General features: G+C 41.3%; 1 protein-coding gene across 6 annotated transcripts in view; it reads right to left on the bottom strand.

Moving 5' to 3' along the window:
- Positions 1 to 26611, bottom strand: part of CTDSPL (CTD small phosphatase like) — a 112132-nt gene extending 85521 nt beyond the window's left edge. For all 6 annotated transcript variants that reach the window (XM_073902124.1, XM_073902104.1, XM_073902110.1 and 3 more), the window contains exon 1: positions 26518 to 26611. In XM_073902124.1, coding sequence (XP_073758225.1) covers positions 26518 to 26596 — 79 coding nt within the window. In that variant the 5' untranslated portion in view covers positions 26597 to 26611. The remainder of the gene's footprint in view (positions 1 to 26517) is intronic.
- Positions 26612 to 26617: the final 6 nt, after the last annotated feature.

A 26617-nucleotide genomic window follows, 5' to 3' on the forward strand; every position in this document is an offset into this window, starting at 1 on the left:
GCCTGAATTATCAATAAATATTATTTTCTAAATGGCCAAATCTGTCAGATAATCTGGAATTTCAAAACAGCTGAGTCTGTTTTATACACACTGGGCTTCTCTGCACTGTTTTCCTGTGTTGGTTCCCTGCCTTCTGGATTCTGTTTCTTTCGCCTTTTTTATTTATTTCCTCATTTCACTGAAGTATTTAGTCTGGTTGTTTCCTAGAAAAGATCCACAGGAAGCAAAGTTTTGAGTCCTTGCAGATTGAAATATGTCTTTGTCCTATCTTCACATTTGATTGAAAGTTGAGCTGAGTATAAAATTCTAGATGGAAAATTTCCCTCAGAATTTTTGTTGACTTTATTCCATTGTCTTCTAGCTCCCAGTACTGATATTAAGAACTCTGATAGCATTCTGATTTTCATTCATTTGTTTGTGACAAGTTTTCAGCTCTCCAAAAGCTTTCATTGTTTCTGGAGTTTTGACTGTTGATGACAATATATGTGGGTTTGGGTAATTTTTTTTTCATTTGTTGTACTTCTTAAGATTTTACTTTTTTTAAGTCATCTCTACACCTAATGTGGGGCTCAAACTCAACCCTGAAATCAAAAGTTGCATGCTCCACTGACTGAGCCAGTCAGGCACCCCTCATTCATTGCATGTTTTAATCTAGAGCACCTTGACTTGATCTTCAGTTCTGAAACTTCTCTTGTATTTTTTCTTGGATAATTTCCTTCTATTTCTCTGTTTTTTCTCCTTGGAATTCCTATTAGTCAGACACTGAAACTCCTGGATGTGCCATTAAATTTTTTCAAATATTATTCTTCCCCTATTTTCTCACTTCATCTTTTCATTTTATCTTTTGGAAACACCCTGATTTTGTTTTCCAGTCCTTCTGTCATACTTAACAAGTGTTTAAGTTAGTTACACTTTTTTTTAAAAGACTTTATTTATTTATTTGAGACAGTGTGAAAGCCAAAGAGAGGAAGAGGGAGCAAGAGAGCACACACAAAGGGAGAGGGAGAGGCAGACTCCCCACTGATTAGGGAGCTCTATACGGGACTTGATCCCAGGACCCGGAGATCATGACCTGAGCCAAAGGCAGACGCTTAACCGACTGAGTCACCCAAGCGCCCCTAAGTTAGTTACATTTTTATCTTCCAATATCTCCTTCTTGTTCTCAAATATGCTAATTCACTTTTTAATAAAAACTTTTATTATGAAAAATTTCAAACTGATTGGTATTCAAAATAATGCCTCACACACCCACGTGTGCTCAGTGAGACTGTACAGTCATCGTCCTTCCTCTACAGCATGGTGTGGCCCGTGTCCTGCATGGGGGGTATCGTGTGAATAAATAAAAGTGATAGCTAGCTACGGCCTCCTGGCTGTTGCCTGCCACCCAGCCATCAAGCTAGCATTCTGGTCCCCCCCACTGCTTGGACAGGCCACAGTAAAAAAAAAAAAAAAAAAAAAAAAAAAAAAAATCAACTCAAATTTCGCTCTCATTTAAAAATATTTAAAAAAGTATTTATTTTAAAAGACCCTGAGGTAAGACTGTGTATTTCAATCCAACAAAGTTTTCCTGGGCCTCAGCCATTCCAGGGACTCATTCCACCACGGCAGCTTCTTGCTACGGTAAACAGAAGCCTACCAAGTGCAGAGGCAGAGGTAAGGCTTTCGGCCTGGCCTGGCCCACAGCAGCTCCCTCTGGCACTCTCCCTATCTGTGGGTCTAAAGACCCCTGGTTTGAGCATCATCTCCAAAACACGTGGGCAGTAAATGAACTATTCTGGCTCCTCCTAGGAGATGAGGATGATGCATGTCCTAAAGATAGCTCCTGAAACAAACTGGTTTTCTAGTCTCTAGATAGACGCTTGAGCCTGAGGTTGTGACAAACACTAAGCAATCTATTTAAATCAGTCAGTCCTCTTTTAAAGAATATCGCACAACTCAAACAGGGCAGTCCAAGAAGTATTTTGGTAGCACATGAGATCACTTGGTAGGTGCTCATGGACTAATATCTCCTGCCCCTCAAAAGATTAGCTGCTGGAACTTGCGTTTCAGCACCCTTCTAGCGCTCTCCTGTGCTTGGCATCTGAAGCACCAAGAAAGGTTAACTTGGCACGATGACTGCAGCAAGGTGAAGCTTTGGCAACCCTCTCAGTTGAGGTTTTGTTTTTGTTTTTTTTTTTTTAAAGAAAAGTTTGAAAAACCTGTAATTTCAGAGATTAATTCAGCTTTGTATCACTTTAGAGAGTGAGGCAATCTTACTTTTAGCTTAAAAACATTACCAGGGAGTGAGAAAATACCGGCAATATGGCTCATATGAGAAAAATTTCATACCTCCCATTGGTGTTAGCCTGATAGTAAATGTCGAGAGATGTTTTTCCTGTTGTCAAGCCAACATGTGCCAGAATGGGCATGCATGGATCTCCCGGACCCAAACTTTATGAAGCCCTAACTGCCGCCACGTCTGTCATCGATCACACCCTTCATTCCAGCACTAACACATCTTTTCAAAGCACCTTCTCCCCCACCTTTGGCTCTGTTCATCTGCGTGGTTACAGCCGTTATGTAACCGCCACTTCTCAAGAACCAAAACGCTGAACAGCTGTGTGTTTCTTAAATTATGCAAGGCTTGACCTTATTGCTAGGAAATACCTGGCATATTTTCATTGTCTTCAGAGGTCCAGGCTGCATTTTGAAGCGCTCTTCCCACCTTATTAGTCATTTCTCTGATGTGCGCTCAGGCAACAAGGAGGGAATTGATAACTCTTTGATAACTGTGCTGGGCCGTGAGTCACACCTTGAGTGTCTCATGATCTCATCAGGGTTTCCATGAAACAATGATAGTAACTGCAGTCCCTTACCGAACACTTACTATGTGCTAAACGCTGCTTCCAGCGCTTTACATGCACTGATTTGTTATCCTCGTAACCGACCTATGGGGTAAGAATTATTTTTATTTTTATAACATAATTTTTTTTTAATCATTTTTATCCTCACTTCCTCGATGAGAAAACAGGGAAAGGGATGTCAGGGGTCGTGCTGCTGGGAATGGTGGAACTGGGGTATAAATACCGGGCGGGAGGCAGTACGCCTGGAGCCTTGCCCTAATGACTACATAAACTGCCTTTCCGCCTTGGCCTACTGGCCCAGGGCCGTACGGGCTGATTCGGGAGAGCACGAGGAGCATGTTTGGGTGTGGTTTACTTGGGTGTCCTGGGCACAGACAGCCTCGGCATCCACACGTCAGAAGGTGCTCAGAAACACCTCAGCACGTGGGCTGTTTCCAACAATTCCACTACACTCAATATTTTGCCAAAGTGTGCCTAAAAGTACTTTGAAAAAATCATTTGGCTCCTGGGGCCAAATGGCCAAGCATGTCCACGGAGGGCAGCAGCTGGGGTCCAGGCCAGCTTGAGCCCGAGAAGGTATGCAGACTACAGCACAAGGCTGCTGCTGGTACATTCTGGCTGGGAATCTGGTTGTGGGTTAACCCAAACCTGCTCCTAACACAGGAAGCTTCAGAAAAGCTTAAGAGTGTCTACAGGGGCAATATCAGAGAGCTCGAAACAGAAAGTCACAAACTCCGTTTCTCAAAGGGTGATCTGAGGATCATCTGTATCAGGGTCATGTGGAGAGTTGTCTTTGTTTGTTCTATTTTGTTTGTTTGATGAGGAAACTCAGGTTCTACTCCACCCCTACTCAATCAGAGTTTCCCCCTATTGGGCTTATAAGTCTGGAATTTTAGAAATCTCCCCAGGTAATTTTTTTTTTTAAAGATTTTATTTATTTATTTGACAGAGAGAGAAACAGTGAGAGAGGGGAGTGGGAGAGGAGGAATGTGAGAGGGAGACGCAGGCTCGCCCAGCAGGGAGCCCGATGCGGGATCGATCCCAGGACCCTGGGATCATGACCTGAGCCGAGGGCAGACGCTTAACCAACTGAGCCACCCAGGCGCCCCTCCCCAGGTAATTCTAATGTACTCTAAAAAGTGATAATCATTGCTTTAGGCCTCTGGAGCTTCACATCCAGGTATCACAAAAAGTCTGTATTTTAAAAGCAAATTTCAATTCAACATGGAGCATTTAGGTCTGAGAATCGGGGTTCTAGTCTTAGCTTTATTAACAGCTTGCTGGTTGACTAGGAGGATGTTCCTTGGCCTTTATGAATCTTAGGCTCCTCATCAGTAAGATAAGGGGACTAGGCTCCTCCCGGCTCTAAATCCTTTGCTTCCACCTAAGTGTACCCAAGTATACTCGACACACTTAAGTGTTTACTGAAATCCAACTGATAAGGTCCTAAAAGGGGTGGTCATATGAGTACTTAGGAGGCCAAACATCAGTCATTAGGGGCTAGAGTAGGGCACCAGGCCTTCACAGGGGTGGATTTTGTAATGGGGTGGTTGTCCTAACAGGGGCATCACAGTGAGGGGACAGAGACCCGGATGTGAGGATATGGGAAAGTGAGCTGGGAGGGAAATAAAGCATGTCTAAGAAAAGAGAAATATTTGGAAATGAGCATAGGGCAATAAGATGGTTCCACGTTAGAGAAGCCCTTAACGTCCAGGGAGGGGATGTAGTATATGATGGAACCTACCAAGAGAAGCGACAATGGAAAGTGGCATTTGGGGAAAATGACTGTGTTGGCTTATGCAGGAAGGGAAGGGTGGGAGAGGAGCTGGGGCAGGCCTGGGGGCTCAGCTAGGGACAGAGATTTATGACCCAGAGGACAGGCTTATTGTAAAGATGATGTGGCCTTGACCTGGATCTATGGCAGTAGGAACAGGAGGGGAAGGACATGTCAATGGGAAAAGCTCCAAGCCCCTGGGATCGTGGGTAGTTCTTATGGTTTTTTGTTTACTTGTTTTTGCTTTTTGCTTATCTGTAGTTTCTGTTCTCTCTGTAGTGAGCAGATATTGCTCTGTGCTAAGAAAAAGAAACATACAGTTCAGCATTTCCTCTGGGAACCCAGCAGATAAAGCTCCACCTCTTTGCAGCTCAGCCCTTCCTCTCGCCAGCACATTTCTCTTTAGAACCCCCTTTCTCATATTGTTAGCACACTCATCTGCACCCCTTTGTCCCTGCCCCTTGTCCCTTTGCTAAGAGGCTTCAACAGAGCATTTCTTCTTTTCTGGACAACTCTTCCCGCCAGCCTCCTGCATTGCAAACCTGGCTTTGCCCATCAGCTTCAAGGACAGACCTCCTGCATCCCAGCGTCCTGGGCCTTTATACGGCAAGTCAGTAAACTCCCTTCTCCCTTGTAGTGACTCCAGACCAGGGCTCTCCCGGCTTTCTTCATTAAGCCTTCTCTGAGGAGTCAGCCTTCTTTCTATCCTCGAAACCAATCTCTTAGTACCTGCCTCAAAACCTTCTTCTCCAGAGTTCCCATCACCACCCTGGGGAAATACTCCCATCGAAGAGGAAGACCACTAAAACTCCCGCATCACAATCCTGACCTTCCCAACTTCTACAACCATTCCTGATACTCCGCGGCCACCTAGCCAACCCTGTGTCCCCTGGAACATGTCAAACTCTGAAACCCACTTTGACCATGAACACCCGTCCTCTGGTTTCTTGGATGTTCATATTCCAACTCAATATCCAGTCCTTAGCACTCTCTCTAATTCACTTTCCTGCCAAGCATCCTGGATTCCAAGGCCGATTAGGTAAATTGCCCTCATCAGTATCCTGAATTCTGTCATCCTCCGAAGCTCTGCTAAGCCTGCTGCACCACCCTAAAACCTGACATCAACTGTGCATTCTGCTAGATAAAAAGTGCCAGCCATACCACTGGGCTCTTTCAAAAGTTTCAGTAGGCCCCCAGTCAGCTCAGCTGCCCACACACCCCACATCCCTCTCGTAAGGCCAACTATGAGAGACCCACCTGCCTCAAGACCCCTGTTCCACTTTCATTTCCCACTCTTGGCAAATGGTCTTACCTCCGATTTCACTAAGAAATCGGCAGCCATGAGTTGTGAACGTTCTTATCTCCCTTCTCTTTGGCTCTGAGCTTTTCATATCTCCAGTTGTCTTTTCCACCCTTCGGGGAAGAAAAGTTGTCCTGCTCCTTTAAGGCTAACTTCTGTGTCTGAATCCAGGCCCTCCTGTCTTTCTAAGGGATTTACTCAACTGATTGTCCCTTCTTTCTTACAGCTTCAAGCTTTCCTTCCTTCCTGGCTGTTCTCCATCAGGCAAGAAAAATGCTTTGACACTCCCCTCCCCAACCACCCTCTCATCTTGTGACTGCCAAGCTCTTTAGAAAGTTTTGCTATTTTTGTAGAAATGATGCATGTTCATGCAAACACTTTAAACAATACAGAAGAGCAAAAAGAAAATAACTCTTACCCAACATTCTACCACCCATAGATAACTGCTGTTAGAAATCTGGTGGCTGGGGCTCCTAGGTGGCTCAGTCCGTTAAATGTCCGGCTCTTGATTTTGGCTCAGGTCATGATCTCAGGGTTGTGGAATGGAACCCTGAGTGGGGAATCTGCACTCAGTGGGAAGTCTACTTGAGATTCTCTCTCCCTCTTCCTCTCCTTCTGCCCCTCCCCTCCAACTCACGTACTTGCGTGCTCTCTCTCAAATAAATAAATCTTAAAAAAAAATTGGGTGGCTATACTTCCAAATGATTTTCTTTGTATACATTCACATATAGAAGTATGTATTAACACAGAAGAGACTACACTGTACATGCTCTTCTGAGACTTGCTTTTTATAGCCAATAGTATCCCCCTAGCTCTTTTCTATGTCAATGGCCTGTCCTAAGTTTTGTAACCATAAAAGTTATTCTAGTGAATGTAACTAACATAATTACTTCCCTGTCCCCCATTGATTTGTTTCCAGGTGTTTTTCATTTGCTTGTTTGTTTTTTTTGCTGCTATAGATAACACTGTGTGGAATATTTTTGCATTTGTGAAATTATTCATGGCAAATTCCTTTTTAAAAATGCTCTTGGATAAAATATACTCACATTTTGTTTGATACACAGTGCAAAACGGTCTTCCAGAAAGATGGTACTAATTTCAACTCCCATCAATAGTTGTCCTTTCCCTGGGGCGCCCGGGTGGCTCAGTCGTTAAGCGTTTGCCTTCAGCTCAGTTCATGATCCCATGATAGAGCCCCTCATCAGGCTCCCTGCTCGGAAGGAAGCCTGCCTCTCCCTCTCCCTCTCCCCCTGCTTGTATTCCCTCTCTTGCTGTCTCTCTCTCTGTCAACTAAATAAATAAAATCTTAAAAAAAAAAATAGTTGTCCTTTCCCTAAACCCTTCTGAACCCTGAGTTTCGTTCATGTTTAAAAATTTTACCTAATATCAAGAATGAAAAAGGGAGGGGCGCCTGGGTGGCTCAGTCATTAAGCGTCTGCCTCCGGCTCAGGTCGTGGTCCCAGGGTCCTGGGATTGAGCCCCGCGTCAGGCTCCCTGCTCTGCGGGAAGCCTGCTTCTCCCTCTCCCGCTCCCCCTGCTTGTGTTCCCTCTCTCTCTGTGTCTCTCTCTGTCAAATAAATAAATAAAATCTTAAAAAAAAAAGAATGAAAAAGGGACAGTGTTATGGATTCTACAGACATTAAAAAGAGGAGAGTTTGAACAACTTTGAAAATGTAGATGAAATGGACAAATTTCTAGGAAAAAGAAACCTGCCAAAACTTAGAAGAAACAGAATATCTGAATAGTCTTAGATCTATTAAGTAAATTAAATCTACATTTAAAAACCTTCCTACAAAGGAATTCCAGGCCTCAAAGGGATTCACCAATGTATACTACTCAATATTTAAAAAAGAAATAACACTAACCTTACCCAAAATCTTCCAGAGAATAAAATTCTCCAATTTGTTTTTTGAGGCCAGCATAACCGTGATACCAAAACCTCACAAGGACATTGAAAGAAAAGGAAACGATGGGGCCGGTCTCTTTGGGACATGACGATAAAGTTACAGGTACTGTTAATACTATAGCGGTTTATCTCCAGTTATCTTCATAACTGAGAAAAACACTCAATTTTAGTTACGGGTCAATGAAAATTAAGAAGTAATATCTTTTGCTAACCAAGTTGCTAGACTCCCTGAATTCTATTCAGGGACCACTTGGGGATCTGTGGACTCCAGGTTAAAAATCCCTTCACTGAAAAACCAGAGCGGGAGGAGGCCCAGGTGACCAGGGAACCAGAGCTCCAGTCCAGATGTTGATCCCATCAGTTCAAAACCTTAGTGAGGGCCTCTGTGCGAGGGACGCCACAGGTCTTCAAACACTTTTTCAGTTGATTTCTTTTAAGATGACTCCTTTTGATTTTGCATTTCACACATTTCTTTGTTCTCCTTCCAAAATGATTTTACTTTGCTTAATATAAAGGACTTGACTAAACATTTCAATTCCTTTATTCCTGAAATAAATTCCCATGATAACGGGGCAGAATTCGCAAATCAAACAAATTATCCTTTGATGATACCCAAGCTATTTGACTACACATTTGTAAATAGAATGTTTTAAACCAACGTAGACTTTTGTGGCCAGCACTCTACACAAAGCCAACCTGACTGCAGACCAAGCACTCACAACACCCTTTGAAAGGTCACCTGAGAGAAACATAATAGGACTGGGGTGTGACCTGGCTCCAACCTGCGTATCTGGCACAGCCTGAGTTAGCACTGAGATCACTTGAACCCCCTCTGGAAAGCTCAATGACCAAGTTTTTTGGATATCTTCCTGAACACTCTCCCATTGGGAAAAGAACCAACTAAATTCAATAACTGCCTCTTTACCACTTCTGAATTTATCTAAAGGATAAATTTATCTTAATACTCAAAGTCCAGAATTAACATTTTAATTATGAAATATTTAAATAAAAGTACAAGGAATAAATATAACAAACAACTGTATATTAGGCTACCTAACTACCCAGCTCTAGGACCTCTTAAAATCTTGCTGTATTCGTCTTAAGAAAATAGTTTATAAAAAACAAAACATTCAGTATACACCTGAAGGTACTTATATAGCCTTCCCTGATTCCATTCCCTTTCCTCCCTCTTGGGAAATAACCACTATTATGAATTTGTTCATCAATAAGGATGTTCCTGCAGTTTTATATATGCATATATCCATACATTATAAACTATTCTTGTATGTTTTCAAATTTATGTATGGCATCACACTCTAACTGTTACTATGGAACTTGCTTTTTCATTCAATGTTACATTTTAAAATTTTAGCCATGTTAACAAGGTGTGACTCTAGTTTATTCCTTTTAACTGCCTTATATGATTTCATTGTTGGCTTCCTGGGGCACGTGGCTGGCTCAGTTGGTAGAGCGTGCGACTCTTGATCTCAGGGTTGAGAGTTCAAGCCCCATGTTGGGCACAGAGCTTATTTAAAAAAAAAAAAAAGAATTGGCTTTCTTTTGTTTCTAGGAGTTTCTAGAAAATGAGCATCTCTTAAGAGAGAACAAGGATTGTTATAGTGATGCTGCTAAGCTGAATCATCAGCAGGTGGGGGCAGTCATATATTTCACTAGGATAGTTCTAAGGTGTACTTAAGCATTTTGCTCTGGCTGTAAAATAGCCAAGTCTGATTCTTTGGCCATATCAGAAGACCTAAAAGTCACTAAAATCTTTTGACAAACTCCTTTCTGTCTAAAACAGTTCACATGGATTCTGTGGTTTGCCACTAAGAACTCTGACCAATACAATGGGATTCAAGCATCTTTAAGAGCCTTCTTAGCGCTTTTCCTTCCAAAAACACTTCAAAACTCCACTTTTATTTAATGACACACCTAGAAATAGTGTGTAAATGGTAAGAGGGGAACCTACCACTTCTTCCAAATTCTAGAGATAAAAACTATTGGATTCTTGGCCTTTACTTTAACTTCTCTTATTTCTGTTTACAGTACACAAGTGAAAATGAAGAGGGTGAAGAGTTAATAGTAAGACTCAAGGAAACAGAATTTGTTATATAAATAACAGAGCATGAATTGTAAGAAAATGTGGCCTGTCAACTTGGGTGAGCCCTAGAATTTATCCTGTTAAATATGCCGCCTCTGGCAGAAGCAAAAAGAAGCATCTTTTGGAAAAATATGATTGCTGCCTTTGAAGATGTAAATCTTTTGAGCTTATGGTATTCTCCAAATATTTCCTAAGTTTCCTTTTAATGGAGTCACACACACCAGGTTTGACTCCTGGCTTTACTACTTGGTAGGTCTATCTACATCATATAAGCAAGTTACTTAACCTCTCTAAGGTTAAGTAGTCTGTTTCCACCGATATAAATATGGATTATAATACCTACATCTAAAGGTTGTTGGAGGATGAAATGAGATATGCATGTAAAGTACTTGCCATACAGTGGGCATAAAATAAGTAATAGTTTCCATGGCACTTTGTGTATCTTCTTCTTAGAGCACTATGCTTGAACACTTCAAATCTATGGGCAGGTCTCATTCATCTGTGCATCCCAGGCACCTGGTATGGGTGAACAACATATAGTGAGTGCTCAATAAATGCTTCTGAATAAATGAATTAGAAATAATATGAATAACAACAAGAAGAAATGTTTATCAGACATTTACGTATTTTGATATGCATTATATAAATACACATATACCGTTTAATCCTCTTAATAATCCTATGAAGGATTAGCTACTATAAAATCAAGGCGCAGGGGCGCCTGGGTGGCTCAGTCGTTAAGAGTCTGCCTTCGGCTCAGGTCATGATCCCAGGGTCCTGGGATCGAGCCCCGCATCGGGTTCCCTGCTCTGCGGGAAGCCTGCTTCTCCCTCTCCCACTCCCCTGCTTGTGTTCCCTCTCTCACTGTGTCTCTCTCTGTCAAATAAATAAAATCTTTAAAAAAAATACAATAAAATCAAGGCTCAGAGAGATTAACTAATTTGTGAAAGTTCACACAATTCATAATGATGGAGATGGAATTCAAACCCAAGCCTATGCCTTCGAACGTTACATTCTATTTACCGCATCCTGCTCAGGCAGTACAAGGAGGTGTCAAGAGAAAGTGAGCGATACTTGAGCTGGATCTTAGAGGAGGACTAAGAATCCATCAGTCACGTAAGGGAAAAAGCATTCCAGTAAGGTGAATCAGTACATGCCAATGGAGCAAAAAAATCACAGCCTGCTTGGGCTCAGCAAGTAGTTCATTAGAGTGTAGAAGAGGAGTCCCTGGACAGGAGACTGTAAAGGTGGTCTAGGGTCAGTCCATGAAGGGCTTACAGGCTATATAAAACATCATGTTCCTGTCTTGGGGCCAATGGGGAATCATAGAGAAACAGAACAGAATTAAGTAGGCAGTAGCATGAGCAGAGCTGTGCTTTAGAAATTTACCTCCAGCAGCCTCACAGATGAAGAGCTGGAATGAGAGCTCAGATAAGAGGTAGGAAGACAGAAAAGGATATTAGCCCTTTGCTCGGGCTCTCCCATCTCTGAGACTCTGATCATCTCTATATCATGTTCTAAGTGACATCTTAACATTAATGGCCAGCACAACTGTGATCTCTATACAAACTGGGTCACAACTCCTGGATGAGGACTTCTTTCTTGGGAAAGTTTCACCTGTTTACTTACGTGGGGACAAAAGCAATGAAGCTATCCAGTGAATGGAGCTGGTTCTGCCCTTTTGTTTCGGGTAGTATAAGCACTTCTCCCTGCCTCCACCACCCCAGACATCTGCGGACAGCCTGAAAGGTATCCGCAGGACTGGAGCTTCGGTACATTTCTCTCTCCTAGTGCTATTCTACTCCTTTGTTCGCTTAGACTCCATCAAGATAGTCACTATTTTTATACTATTGTATAACTATGGGAGACTATATTTTCAACTCAAATGCTTATTTATCTTATCTTGTACTTTTGTATTAGCTTTCTGTAGAAGGATACTCAAGATTAGAAGAAACACTCAGCCCCAAATCTAAATCTGAAAAAAAAAAAAAGATACACGATGCAAAATCTGTTTGGGTAAGTTCCTAAGAAAAGACTGGAAAAGTCATAGGTTTTGTCTTTCAGAGCCCCCCTCACCACAAAATGCAGAGTAAATCTTCCCTGCCAGATTGTAAAATGTCTTGGTCTTCTCTTCTGCTTAAATCATGACTAAAAATTTACTTCTGAGGGAGGGCTGCCACTATATTAAGCTTAACACCACTTCACATTAAGGAGGTGATCAAAATTTAAGGAGAGTTCAGAATCCAGAAATAGACCCACCTATATGTAGTCCATTGATTTTTAATAAAGGTTCAAAGGCAGTACAATAGAGAAAGGATGGTCTTTTCAATCAATGAGGAAGAAACAATCGCAACATCCATATGCAAACAAATAAACCTCAATTTCTGCTCTTCAGTAGACATCAGCATCTCACGCCCATTAGGGTAGCTGCTATCAAAAAGACCAAAATAACAAGTATTGGCAAGGATGTGGAAAATTTTGAATCCTTATATACCTGAAGGGAATGTAAAATGGTGTAACTGCTATGGAATACAGTATGGCTGGTCCTGAAAAATTAAACATAGAATTACCGTATGATGCGGCAATTCCACTTTTGGATATATACCCATTCACAATGACTAAAACATGGAGGCAACCCAGTGTCCACTGACAAATGAATAATTAAGCAAAATGTGGTATATAAAATTTATACAATATGTATGATATATATACGTATGTACTGTATATATATAGCATATAAAAAACATATATATAACATATATACAGTATATATACAACTGACCCCTGAAAAACATAGGTTTGAACTATATGGGTCCACTTATATGTGGATTTTTTTACATATGATAATGTAAATGTACTCTGTCTTAATGATTTTCTCAATATTTTCTCTAGCCTACTTTATTGTAAGAATATAGTATATAATACATATAACATACAAAATATGTATTGTCTGTTCATGCTATCAGTAAGCCTTCCTGTCAAGAGAAGGCTATTAGCAGTTTAAGTTGTTGTGGAGTCAAAAGTTACATGTGGATTTTCAACTGCGTCAGGTCAGTGCCCTTAACCTCTGAATTATTCAAGGGTCAACTAACTGTATATACAATGGAATATTACTCAGCCTTAAAAAGGAAGGGAATTATAGCACATGCTACAACAGACATCAGCCTTGATGACATTATAGTAAGTTAAATAAGCCAGTCATAAAAAGACAAATACTGCCTGCCTCTACTTACATGAGGTACCCAGTATAGTCAAAATCAGAGGCAGAAAGTAGAATGGTGGTTACCAGGAGCTAGGGTGAGGGGGGATGGGGAGTTAGTGTAATGGGTACAGCGTTTCAGTGTTGCAGGATGAAGAGAGTTCTGGAGATGGATGGTGGTGATGGTTGCACAACAGTGTGAGTGTACTTAACACCTCTGAATTGTACACTTAAAAATGGTTAAGATGGTAAATTTTATGTTGTGTGTATTTCACCACAAGTTAAAAATTGGAAAATAAAAGACATTGCTAAGAGAATGAAAAGACAAACCAAAGACTGAGAGAAAATACTTATAAAACATATTCATTCAAAGAATGTGTATCCAGAATATATAAAGAATCTTCTAACTCAATAAAAAGAAATCAAACAATCCATGGGGTGCCTGGGTGGCTTTACTTTAACTCTTGATTTTGACTCAGGTCATGATCTCAGGGTCTGGGTTCAAGCCCTGCGTGGAGCCATGTCAAGCTCTGCACTCAGAGGGGAGTTTGCTTGAGGTTTCTCTCTCTCCCTTTCCCTTTGTCCCACCCCCTGCTTGCTCACATGCACTCTCTCTCTCAAATAAATAAATAAATCTTTTAAAAAAGAGATCAATCTCATTTTCTAAAACTGGGAAACAATTTGAACAGACAACTTAGCACAGAATTTATTTACATGGCATGCAAGCACATAAAAAGAATCTCAGCACTATCAGTTGTTAGGGAAATACAAATTAAAACAATGACAAGATACCACTAGAAACCTACTACAACGGCTAAAATTAAAAACTGACAGGGCCAAGTACCGACAAGGATGTAGAGCAACTGGAACTGTCATACACTGCTGATGGAAATGCAAAATGGTACCACCACTTTGGAAAATAACTTGGCAGTTTTTTTATAAAGTGAAACATATACTTTTTTTTTTTTTAAGATTTTTTTACTTATTCGTTTGAGACACAGAGATACAGAGAGAGAGAGAGAGAGAGCATGAGCAGGGGGAGAGGCAGAGGGAGAGGGAGAAGCAGGCTCCCTTCTGAGCCAGGAGCCCGATGCGGGGGCTCCTGGACCCTGGGATCATGACCTGAGCCGAAGGCAAACGCTTAACCATCTGAGCCACCCAGGCGCCACGTGAAACATATACCTTTAAACTGTGGTGCTTCCATACAAGTGAATACCACCCAGCAATAAATGCAAACAAACGAAAGATATATGCAACCATCTGAATGAGTTTCAAAAGCATCAGGTTAAATGAAAGAAGCCAAACTCAAAAGGCTACATATTACATGATTCCATTTAGTATATGTCATTCCAGAAAAGGCAAAAAACAATAGGGGAGAGAATGGGATCATTGTTGGGGGCTGAGTATAGAAGGAGGATAGGTGCAGTGGGGCACCGGGAGTATTTTGAGACTGATGTTAATATTCTCTGCCTTGACTGTGGAGGTGGTTATATAGCTGCTCGAGTTTGTCAGCACTCGCAGAAATTTGTAACCTTGGGTTACACCAAAAAGAGTGATTTTTAGTGTACGCAAATTTACCTCGATATAAATACAAACTTAAAAAAATTAAAAACGAAGTCAGGCCTATGGCAGTGATACTGGGTATACAGCAGAGTAGAAAAATTAATGCTCACTAATAACTGTTTAAACATCTAACTGAGTTAATAAGCTACTCAAATTGCATACTTGTTTGATAACTGCTATGAAATGTTTTTATTCTAACCAAAACCAAAATGAATGTGTTGAGCCGTTTCCTCAAAAAGAGGAAAGAAAATATGGCTCTGACTGAAGTCTATGGAATTAAGGTCAATGGTTTCTGACTTGAACGTAAGTGAGCCAAATCCTTAGAACAAATTTAATGATATGCTAAGCATGAAAGCTGAATCTTGATCAGAATGCAGGAGATATTCTATTCAATGTAAAGTACAGTATACGTTCTCATTGGAACACTGACTTCTCTCTGGTACTAAAAGGCTACATTTCATTCAAGCCATGTTGACAAGGCGGTGCAGTTTTTTCTTCAAGATACCCTGAAACATTTAAAGCTTAAGTTAAATACTAATTATGAAAAATAAGAATAGTATCAGTCATCAAATGTTAAGCCATTTCCCTTAAGTTTTTAAAGTGCTTTGGGTACCAGGATTTTAAAACATTTTGGCAAATAGCCTTAACACAAATCATAATTACAAAGAAACCTTTCAGTTTTTAACTTGAAGTAGCTACTCAGAAACAAAATGAGCTATTACTTAGGTGATTACATAATCCTTAGCATCCATAAAGACCACTGTTTATTATGCCCTGGTTTCAGAGAACTATGCCCCTAGTGTTTGCAGTCCTGATCCCAAACACAAAAATGTCCACATCCCAACCTAGTGCTACAAAGAGTTCCTAAGCCTTTGCTCCATTATATGATGTCATTTCAGAGCCATAAAGGCAAATATTTGCTTTATTTTATTTTAAATATAGCAATGAATATGTATTTTGACTTTTTTGAAAATAGGAAAGTGTATGTTAAAAGATTAAAGGGAAGAAAACTATTTAAAGAAAGTAGATTTTAAAAAGAAAGGCAGGTCATTAAAATACTAAACATTAAATGTCTGATAGATCAAGATTTAAGATCTGGAAAATAAGTTTGAAGTTATATATCATACCTTTAATATTACTCGAGACTCCTTACATTCCCTGACGCTGGCACCATACGTTACTGACAAAGCAAGTGAAAAAAACATATATTAAAAATATATATGTAGGGCACCTGGGTGGCTCAGATGGTTAAGCATCTGCCTTAGGCTCAGTTCATGATCCCAGGGTCCTGGGATCGAGGCCCACATCCGGCTCTCTGCTCGGCGGGGAGCCTGCTTCTCCCCCTCCCTCTGCTTCTCCCCCTGCTCATTCTCTCTCTCTCTCTCTCTCTGTGTAACTCTGTGTCTCGAATGAATAAATAAAACAAAAAAATACATTAAAAAATATATATATATGTATATTTAAGTCTAGAATCATTGGTGACCAGAGTGTTTCCTGACTTCTGCCAGTTCCTGGCTGAAAAGACCCAGTGAACCCACTGCTACTGTCATGTATCCCACTTCCTCTACCCTTAACTTCACTAAAAGAGAAAAAGGCATTTACCTAACTTCTGGGTATATATCCAAAGGAAACAAAATCACCATCTCAAAGAGACATCTGCCCCCACCCCAAGCTGACTGCAGCATTATTCACAATAGCCAAGACATGGAAACAACCTAAGTGTCCATTGGTAGAGGAATGGATAAAGATGTGGTGTATGCCTATACAATGGAATGTTATGCAGCTATAAAAAGAAGAAAATCCTGCCCTTTGTAACAATATGGATAGACTTTGAGGGTATTATGCTAAGTGAAGTAAGTCAGACAGACAAAGATAAATCCTATATGATCTCACTCATATGAGGTATCCAAAAAAACCAAATTCATAGAAAAAGCGATCAGCTTTGTGGTTGCCAGAGGCAGGGAGTCAGGGAGGGGGACTGGGTGAACATGATCATAAGAAACAAACTTGTAAACTCCCAGTTACAAGAAAAATAAGCAACGGGGATGTAACGTATAACATGATGACTATGGTTAACACTGCTGTATGGTATATTTCAGAGTTGCTAAGAGAGAAAATCCTAAAAGTTCTTATCATAAGGGAAAAAAAAGGAATTTTCTGTTTTGTAATTATACAAGGTGAAGGATGTAACCTAAACTTATTGTAGTAATCATTTCACAATAGGTATGTCTGTAAGTCATCATGCCATATAACTTAAGCTTAAAGAGTGCTGGATGTCCATTGCATCTCAATAAAACTGGAAGATAGATAGCTAAGTAGATAAATAAATACATACATACATACATACATACCTCAGAATTAAACACGAGGCTCTGTGGTCCCTTCTGAAAACCCAGTCCTGCCATTCTAAATGGCACCACTCTCCAACTGTCAAGTGCAGTCCACTCGTTTCTGAAGCCCTAAAACCTCCTTCCAGAGCAGCCCAGACTGAAAGCAGACTTTTTCAGTCACTGGCCAGCAAGCCATGTCCGGGCAGTCATGAGTGCTAAATTCAGGGATAAGCTCCTCTGTGTCTAACCTATGAAAACATTTCTATTTACTTAAATTGATGCTTTCTTGCTTGAGAAATAAAATCAAAGATATGAGTTTAAACATGCTTGCCAATCAAATGGAATATTAGATCAAAAATATATTTAAATCAAGATATTATGAACTCTGATCTAAAATTCTGGTGTTAAGACCAAAGCTTATGAATGCATCTTTTTAAGGTTATTTAAACAACAGTTGTCACTGAAGCCCTACTGATCTAGCCTTGATTTCACACTGAATTCATTATCCTGTCTCTTTTTAGGGGACAATCAATATTCTCAAAGCACTAACTCACCTTGACTTTTACATTACACAGTGTTGAAATAAACCTTTAAAATGAAAACTTTCCAACTCCAGTCTTTCTTAAAATACTACTTTGGATCAGTCTAAAAGCTAATCAGGGGCTTCTGCTTCCAGGTACATGGAGTAGACATATTTCTTCTTATTCTTTCTACTAAATATAACTAAAAACCTTGGACACTGTTTATAAAGTAAACATAAGAAGACTCTGAAAGGTGGAAAGAAGATAAGACCAGCTAGGGACTTTGAGACTTGAAATGACATTGCAGTGATCTCTGGGGTTTCTTTTTCTCTCTAATAGCCCAGACTTAGCTGAAGAAGCTGGATAAAGCGAACACCAACAGTTGCAGGCAAGAGTTCCCTCAAAAGACTATTCTTTATAACCCAAGACTAGAAAGGGGATAGTCTAGCAAGACAGAAAACTTTCAGACAGTAACTGCTCTACTGTAGCCAAACACACACACACACACACACACACACACACACACACACACACACACACACACACTGCCAGCAAAATCTGATGGGTACCTAGAATTCCATGTCATCAGAGTGGAAGGTGGCTGGGGTAGTGTCAGAGAAGGCCAAGTAGGAAGCAGGAACTTTCATCCCTGACCAACTGGTATATAGCCTCCCCGTCTCCAGAGGTGTCAGTGTAGACCATGTGGCCAGCTTGGACTTCCATCCCTGCCTAGCAATAATGAAGTACTCCCCCTCTCCCACTGGGGCGGTGTTAGAGGAGGCAAAGGAAGAGTCAGGGCTTTCCCATCACCCTCCCACTGCAGTTCAGTAGAGACCCTGTGGGAGCTGAAACTCCCTCCATGCCCAGCAGGGTGTCAAAAGAGGCCAAGTAGAGATCCTGGGCTTCTACATCTATATGGCATAATGAGGCAGTGCTCTCCCTTCTCTGCTAGAGCAGTTCAGAGAAAACCAAATAAAACAAAGGTTTAAATAAGACCCAGAGTCTTATGACATAGTATGGAAATGTCCAGGTTTCAACTGTAATTCATTTATTATACCAAGAACCAGAAATTCTCAAATTGAATGAAAAAGGACAATCAATAGATGCCAACACCAAGATGACAGAGATGTTATACTTATCTGACAAAGATTTTAAAGCAGCTATGATAAAAGCAATTAGGAACACTTTAAAGCAAACGAGGAAAATAGAAAGGCTCAGCAAAGAAACAGAAAGCCTCAGGAGAGAAAATACAAGATATAAAGAAAAACTAAATGGAAGATTTAGAACTAAAAGATACAAAAATTGAAATAAAAAGCTCAGTGAATGGGAGCTATCTAGCAGCATGGAGGGAACTAGGAACAAATGAATGAACCTGAAGATAGGACAATAGAAATTATCCAATCTGAATTAATACAGAGAAAAGAAAAAAGAATAGTTAGTATTGATAAACCCATGGTCTATAGCAAAGGATTTAATATTTGTGTCATCAGCGTCCCAGAAGGAGTAGAGAAACGGCAACGCTGAAAACATATTTCAGAAAATGGCTGAAAACTTCCAAATTTGGCAAGAGACACAAACTACAAATTCAAGAAGCTGAGCTAAATCCAAACAGGATAAACCCAAAGAAATCCACACCAAGACATATCATAACTAAACTTCTGAAAACTAAAGATGGAACAGCCACGTTGGAAGACAGTTTGGCAGTTTCTTACAAAAACTAAAAATATTCTTACTATGGCGCTCCTTGCTATTTATCCAAAGGAGCTGAAAACTTGTGTCTCCTGGAACACCTGCACCCAGATGTTTATAGCAGCTTTATTCATAACTGCTAAAACCTGGAAGCAACTGAGATGTCCTTTGGTAGGTAAATGGAAAAACTATGGTGCATCCATACAATGGAATACTATTCTACTCTAGAAAGAAATGAGCCATGAAAAGACATGGAGGAAGTTTAAATGCATATTACCAAGTTAAAGAAGCCAATCTGAAAAGGCTACATACTGTATGATTCCAACTATGTAACATTCTGGAAAAGGCAAAACTACGGAAACAGTAAAAAGATCAGTGGTTGCCAGGGGTTGCGGGGAGGGAGGAATGAATAAACAGAACACAGAGGATTTTTAGGGCAGTGAAACTACTCTGTATGATACTCTAATGGTGGATACATGCCATGACACATTTGTCAAAACCCACAGAATGGGGCGCCTGGGTGGCTCAGTTGGTTAAGCGACTGCCTTCGGCTCAGGTCATGATCCTGGAGTCCCAGGATCGAGTCCCACATCAGGCTCCCTGCTCGGCGGGGAGTCTGCTTCTCCCTCTGACCCTCCCCCCTCTCATGCTCTCTCCTCTCATTCTCTCTCTCAAATAAATAAATAAAATCTTTAAAAAAAAAAAACCCATAGAATGTAAAACACCAAGAGTGAGCCATAATATAAACTGTGAACTTGGTGGTAACAGTGTGTCAATGCAGGTTCATAGAGTGCAGTAAATGTACCACTCTGGTGCAGGATACTGATAGTGGAGGGAGGCTGTGCGTGTGTGGGGTCAGTGTTATATGGGAACTCTCTCTAATTTCTACTCAATTTTGCTGTGAACCTGAAACTGCCCTAAAAAATAGTCCATTTTTTAAAAAAATACATTGAACTGAGTGAAAGTGAAAATGTAACATCAGAATTTGTGGGACACTGCAAAAGTAGAGTTAAGAGAAAAATTTGTAGCACTAAATGCATACATTAGAAAAGAAGAAAAGTCTCAGGGCGCCTGGTGGCTCAGATGGTTAAGTGTCTGCCTTCAGGTCAGGTCATGATCCCAGGGTCCTGGGATTGAGTCCTGCATCGGGCTCCCTGCTAGGCAGGGAGCCTGCTTCTCCCTCTGCTTCTGCCTCTCTCTCTCTCTCTCTCTCTCTCTCTCTCTCTCTGACTCTCATGAATAAATAAACATTAAAAAAAAAGAAGAAAAGTCTCAAATCAATAATCTAAGCTCTCCTCCAAGAACCAAGAAAAAGAGCAAAATAAACCCAAATCAAGCAGAAGGAAGGAAATAAAAAAGAAAATAACAGAAATCATTGAAGTTGAAGGCATAAAAGCAATAGAGAAAATTAATGAAGCAAAGAGCTGGGTCATTGAAAAGATCAAGAAAATTGAGAAACCTCTAGCAAGAATGACAAAAATTACCAATATCAGGAATGAAACAGAGTATATCACTTCAAACCCTGCAGGCATCAAACAGGTAATATGGGAATGATACTATGAACAATTCTACACATGAATTTGACAAATTATGTGAAATGGATTAAATCTTGAAAAAAAAAGCACCTATAACTTAGCCAATATGAAAGAGATAATTTGAATATCTCTATAACTATTAAGGAAATTGAATTTGTAGTTAAAAACTCCCCCAAAAAGAAATCTCCAGGCCCAGATGATCTCATTGGAGAATGAACACCTATTCTGCATAATCTCTTCCAGAAAAAAAAAAAAAGAACACTTCCCAATTTATTTTGTGAAGCTGATACCAAATCAGATTAAAGACAATGCAAAAAAAAGAAACAGTATCACTCATGAATACAGATGTAAAATTTCTTAACAAACAGAATTCATCAATATATAAAAAGAATTATATACCTCATAAAACCATGAGGTTTATTGTAGGGATGGAAGGCTGGTTCAATATTCAAAAATCCATCAATATAATCTACTACATTAGCAGACCAAAGACAAAAACTCACATGACCATATCAGTTGATGCACAAAAAGCACATGACAAAATAACATCCATTTTTGATAAAAGCTTTCAGAAAAATAGAAATACAGGGAAATTTCCTCAACCTGATAAAGATTTTCTACAAAAAACCTACAGCTGACATTATACTTCATGGTAAAAGACTGAATGGCTTCCCACTGGGAACAAGGCGAGGTTGTCCAATCTCCCCACTATTGTTCAACATACTTCTGGAAGTTCTAGTGAGTGCAATAAAGCAAGAAAAAGAAATAAAAAGTTCACAAATCAGAAATGAAGGAATATAAATGTTCTTATTTGATGATGTTTTCTATGTTAAAAAACTGCAAGAAATCGACAAAGCCTCTTACAACTAATATGTGAACTCAGCAAGGTCACAGGATATAAGACAAACATACAAAAATCAATTATATTTCTACATACTAGCATTGAATACTCGGACCAAAATTAAAAGTACAATATGATCACTTAAAAACAGAGAGAGAGAAGGGCGCCTGGGTGGCTCAGTCTGTTAAGCTTCTGCCTTCGGCTCAGGTCATGATCCTGGGGTCCTGGGATGGAGTCCTGCATGGGGCTCTCTGCTCAGTGGGGAGTCTACTTCTCCCTCTCCCGCTGCCCCTCCCCCTGGCTCATGCTCTCTTGTGCTTGCTCTCTGTCTCTCAAATGAATAAATAAAATCTTAAAAAGAAAGAGAGAAATATTTAAATGTAAATCTGACAAAACATCAACAGGACTTATATGCTGAAAACTATACAACCCTGATGAAAGAATCAAAGAATATCTAAATGAATAGAGAAATATAATGTGTTCATGGATTGGAAGACTCAACATCGTAAAGATGTCAGTTGTCCCCAAATTTATACACAGGTCTAATATAATTCCTATCAAAATCCCAACAAGACTTTTTGCAGATATAGACAAGACTATTGTAAAATGCATATAGAAAAACAATAGAACTAGAACAGCTAAAACAATTTTTGAAAAAGAACAAAAATTGGAGGAATCAGTCTCTTCTATTTCAAGAGTTCATACATAGCTACTGTAATCAAGACTGCACAGTATAAACAGATGTACAGGCACAGAGATGAGTGGAACAAAATCAAGAACCCAGAAAGAGACCCACACTGAACTGACTGACAGAGATTGACAGAGATGCAAAAGAAATTCAAAAGAGGAAGGATAGTCTTTCCAACAAATGGGGCTGAAGCAACTAGGCAGCCAGAGGCAAAACAAAAACAAAAACAAACTGAATTTACATTTCTCACCTTATAAAAAAAATTAACTCAGAATGGATTTTTTTGCTAGGCAAGTAATACGCCCATCAGGGAAAATGCTTGTACATGTTTCTTTGATCACATATGAGGACATTTCCCTAGGACAGAATCCCAGAAGTAGACCCGAAGCATTGAAGGTATGCCAGTATTGTTGATTGGCCAACCAATACCTGTTCCCACCCATTTCTAATCATCTCATGCCTCCCATAACAAACTCACTTCGCTTGCAGCTAGGGGTGGCCATGTGACCCAGTTCTAGCTAAGTAAACATCAGCAAAAGTTTGCTGAGTAGTCCCTAGGAACGTTTTTTTGCTTTCCAGGTAAAAGGGATAGACGTGACTGGCACTGTCCCTTTTTTCCGCCCTGAAAGTGGCTGTGGTTTTTGGAGGGGTGGCAGCCATGTTACAACACTGAAGGAAAGCCTAGAGAATCACCGTGATGTCAGTCCTGCTATCAATGAGTTGCTGAACCAAAGCCAGCAGGAGCTTACCTCTAGACTATTTGTTATGTGAGAATAAACTCCTATTGGTTTAAGCCATAGTATAAGCCTGATTTTCTTTTACTTGCAGCCAAATGCATTCCTAAAGAATTCAGTACTAAAATACTCTCTAAAAAGTCTGTACTTATTTTATTTCCTAACAAAAGTCTGTAAGAGTGTCGATTTCCCAAAACTTTTATTTACTTTGTTGTCATTTAAATGTTCAGCCAAGCTGACGCATGAAACTATTTCACATGAAGAAGAGCATCATTTCATACATTTATCGAACAGATTTCCTCGTCTATGACTTCCTTGTTCCTACCTCCCTTGTCCACTTTTCTGCTGTATTGTTTAGCTTTTTCTTATGATTTTTTTCTTATTGATTTGTAAGAGTAAATTTGTAGATAGCAAAGTAGACTGAGTTGAACTCACATGGAAATCTGTCTCTGCATCTTTATATTATCAACCCAATCCAACACAAGTAAGAAATACATCTTCCCTGACAGGCCAGGCTGACAGTGACAATCCTGACAGTCATCTTCAAGTAGTGCACCACCACGTGGCAATGTGTCAAGAAGTAATTCAACTCGGGCAAAACACCATAGCCCATATTTATTAGTACTTTTTTTTTTAAACAAATCTACACCTAAAGAAAGGCTTATGGAATAGTGGCACACCAGGCAGAGTCCTTAACGTACATCATCTCATTTAACCCTCATATCAAATCCAAGAGTAGCATTTTTATTCCTGTTTCACAGAATAAATGATGAAAGTAAGCTTTTAAAACCAATAGTTTCTTGGGGCACCTGGGTGGCTCAGTCGTTAAGCGTCTGCCTTCGGCTCAGGTCATGGTCTCGGGGTCCTGGGATTGAGCCCCGCATCAGGCTCCCTGCTCGGCAGGAGGCCTGCTTCTCCCTCTCCCACTCCCCCTGCTTGTGTTCCCTCTCTCGCTGTCTCTCTCTCTCTGTCAAATAAATAAAATCTTAAAATAAATAAATAAATAAATAAAACCAATAGTTTCTTTCCTACCACAAAAACTTACAACATTCCAGGCCCCATAAACAAAAACAAAGTGATTGTTTACCTAAAATTAAAAGTAGGTAAACTATATTGTGCCTATCTAAATAGATCAATGTGCTTAAGCTAGAAACACTGCTGAACCTGTTCAGTGGATTAGGAATCTGAAGAAGCTGTTCCAAAGTCTGGCCATGAAGTTTATTGCCACATTGTAATTGACCAATTTTTCCCCCATTTTTTAAAGTGAAAAGCTGAACTGAGCCCTATTTTAATGCTTCAGCAAGAAAAACCTATTATAGCTAGCCACTCCATCCCAGAGCAGCAAGTATTCGCCTCATCAGTTAACAATCAGCCGACCTGACACTAGAAAACAAACAAAATAAGCTGTTAAAGATAATAAAAGATCGTCATGAAAAGCAATGTAAACAGGTTGAAGAGAACAAGCACCATCCTTGAGTGTACATGGTTGGATTTTGGCTAAACTGACTCTACTTTAAAAAGCCTAGCAGCTAGAGGAAAAGAGAAAGTTGGGGAGGATCCCGCTCTGGGACTCAGATTGGGGGCAGCAGGAGGGCTGAGACCCTGACAAATATTTCCCTCCTTTATGCCACACCTCTCCTCGCAAGAGCTGTGGATTCTCTCTCTGGCAAAGCATCACACAAAGCAATCAATCCGGAGTGGGTGAGAAGCACAGATATCAAACCACCCTCATGCCTCTCACTAAACCTTCCCCAAGAGGACACACCCAGCCCAGAGCTTGCACGCCAGGGCCCCAAGAACTGACAGCTCCCAATGGCAGGAACCTATGTGTTGCCCACTTGGGCCCCAGGGAGACATAAGAGATTCACCTGAAACACCCTCTTTGCATAATTTTTTAGCCAGTTTGTGAGGCACAGAAAAAATGCCTGAGGGAATTTGATTTCTATTTCTACATAAAAGAAAACAAGTCTGTAAACACATAATGTTTATGGTCTACAAAAGTGCAAATGGGTTGATAAATACCCAATCTGAGGATACCTCTGGTGCTTTCTTGCATTTTCCAATGGGCTTGCCCAGTGGTCCCTGCTTGGAAAGAGAGAGAGGCTTGTTTTCTCCCACCCCATACTGTGGGAGGGAGGGTCCTCAGAAGGGCTGCACACCTTACCCCACTGGCACAGCAAGGGTGATAACACCTGGAAAGAAATCTGATTCTTTCCCAAAGTTGGCTGTGGCCAGGGAAGGCTGGGTGAGGGGAGGGTGTCCTGGTGGGCTGCTCCTGACATCAATCCAGGTGTTTTGGGGGCACACAGCAGGAAGAGAGGGAGGCAGGGCTTTAGGCACCAGAACAGAACAAGCCAGATTCCTCAGCCCTTCAAAACCTCAGGACAACTCACTAGAGGGACAGTAAGCAGGGCATATGAGAAAAGGGGATGCCAAGTTTCAGAGAGGGGAAGAGACACAAAGAAGAACCAGAAGGAAAGAGAAGACGGTGTTGGGGTCAAATGTGCTACAATAAAACCAGGCACTGCAGCACAGAGGGAAGGGACACCTGGCACCCTAAGGGCTCTCTGAGTGCCTGTTAGAGGCAGGCCCTAAAAGGGCCCAGGGAGAACCAGACCTTGCTGGCACTCCCAACAGGCTGGTGTCACTGAGACTACACAGTAGCAAAAGGGGGGGACGGCTTAGGCACTGCCCATCCCCCTCCTTCCCCCCCAGGACTTGCACCACCAACTAAAACACCCAGGCACACAGCCTCAGTGGTGCACACCTGCGACACAAGCAGGCGCACAGCCTTCCTGTGTATGAGTGCACAAACACATACACCCTTCCCGTCCATGGACACAACTTATTCAACCTGCCAGCACACACTGCACGCACACACACACACACTCCGTCAGGAGGGAACATACATATAACCCTTCTGCAGGCTCACGCTCAGGCAGACACACACATACCCACTCCACAACCTCTTAGTCGGCTACATACAAAAACTCATGGCCTGGCAGGAAAACCTGGACTCACAACCTCTCTGGTAGGTGCATACACACCCTTACAATCTCAGTTGGTGTGTGCACACACACATAAGTGCGCACTCAGAATCCACCAGGCACATATACACACTCACAACCTGTCAGGTGCACAGCATACTCAGCACCTCTCTGGTAGGTGCACACCCCCTTACCACCTCTCAGTCTCATGCACACACAAAACCTACCAGGGCACACGCACTCACAGACTGCCAGCAAGACACACACACACACACACACTCACAACTTCTCGGTCAGCGGAGCGCAAACCCAAACTCGCAGCCCCTCAGGGTCACCGCCACCCGCTCACAGTCTAGCCCGCGGGCGCACCCCCACACCCACGCACCCTCTGGCGCCGGCGCACCCCTCCCCCAGGCCGGGACAGGCGCACGGCGCCCAACTCCGGCAGCGGCGCGGGGAGTGCGCCCGCCCCCAGCCCGCGGCCGCCCGCCCGCGCCGCAGCTCACCTTTCTCGCCGGCGCCCCGCGCGCGGCCCTCGTCCTCCTTGGGGTTGGTCACCTGGGTGATGATGGCCGGGCCGTCCATGGGTGCGCGGCGCGGCGGCCG

The sequence above is a fragment of the Callorhinus ursinus genome, unplaced genomic scaffold, assembly GCF_003265705.2.
Source record: "Callorhinus ursinus isolate GAN/ISIS: 27379988/994484 unplaced genomic scaffold, GSC_fseal_2.0 scaffold1, whole genome shotgun sequence".
Taxonomy (NCBI): Eukaryota; Metazoa; Chordata; class Mammalia; order Carnivora; family Otariidae; genus Callorhinus; species Callorhinus ursinus.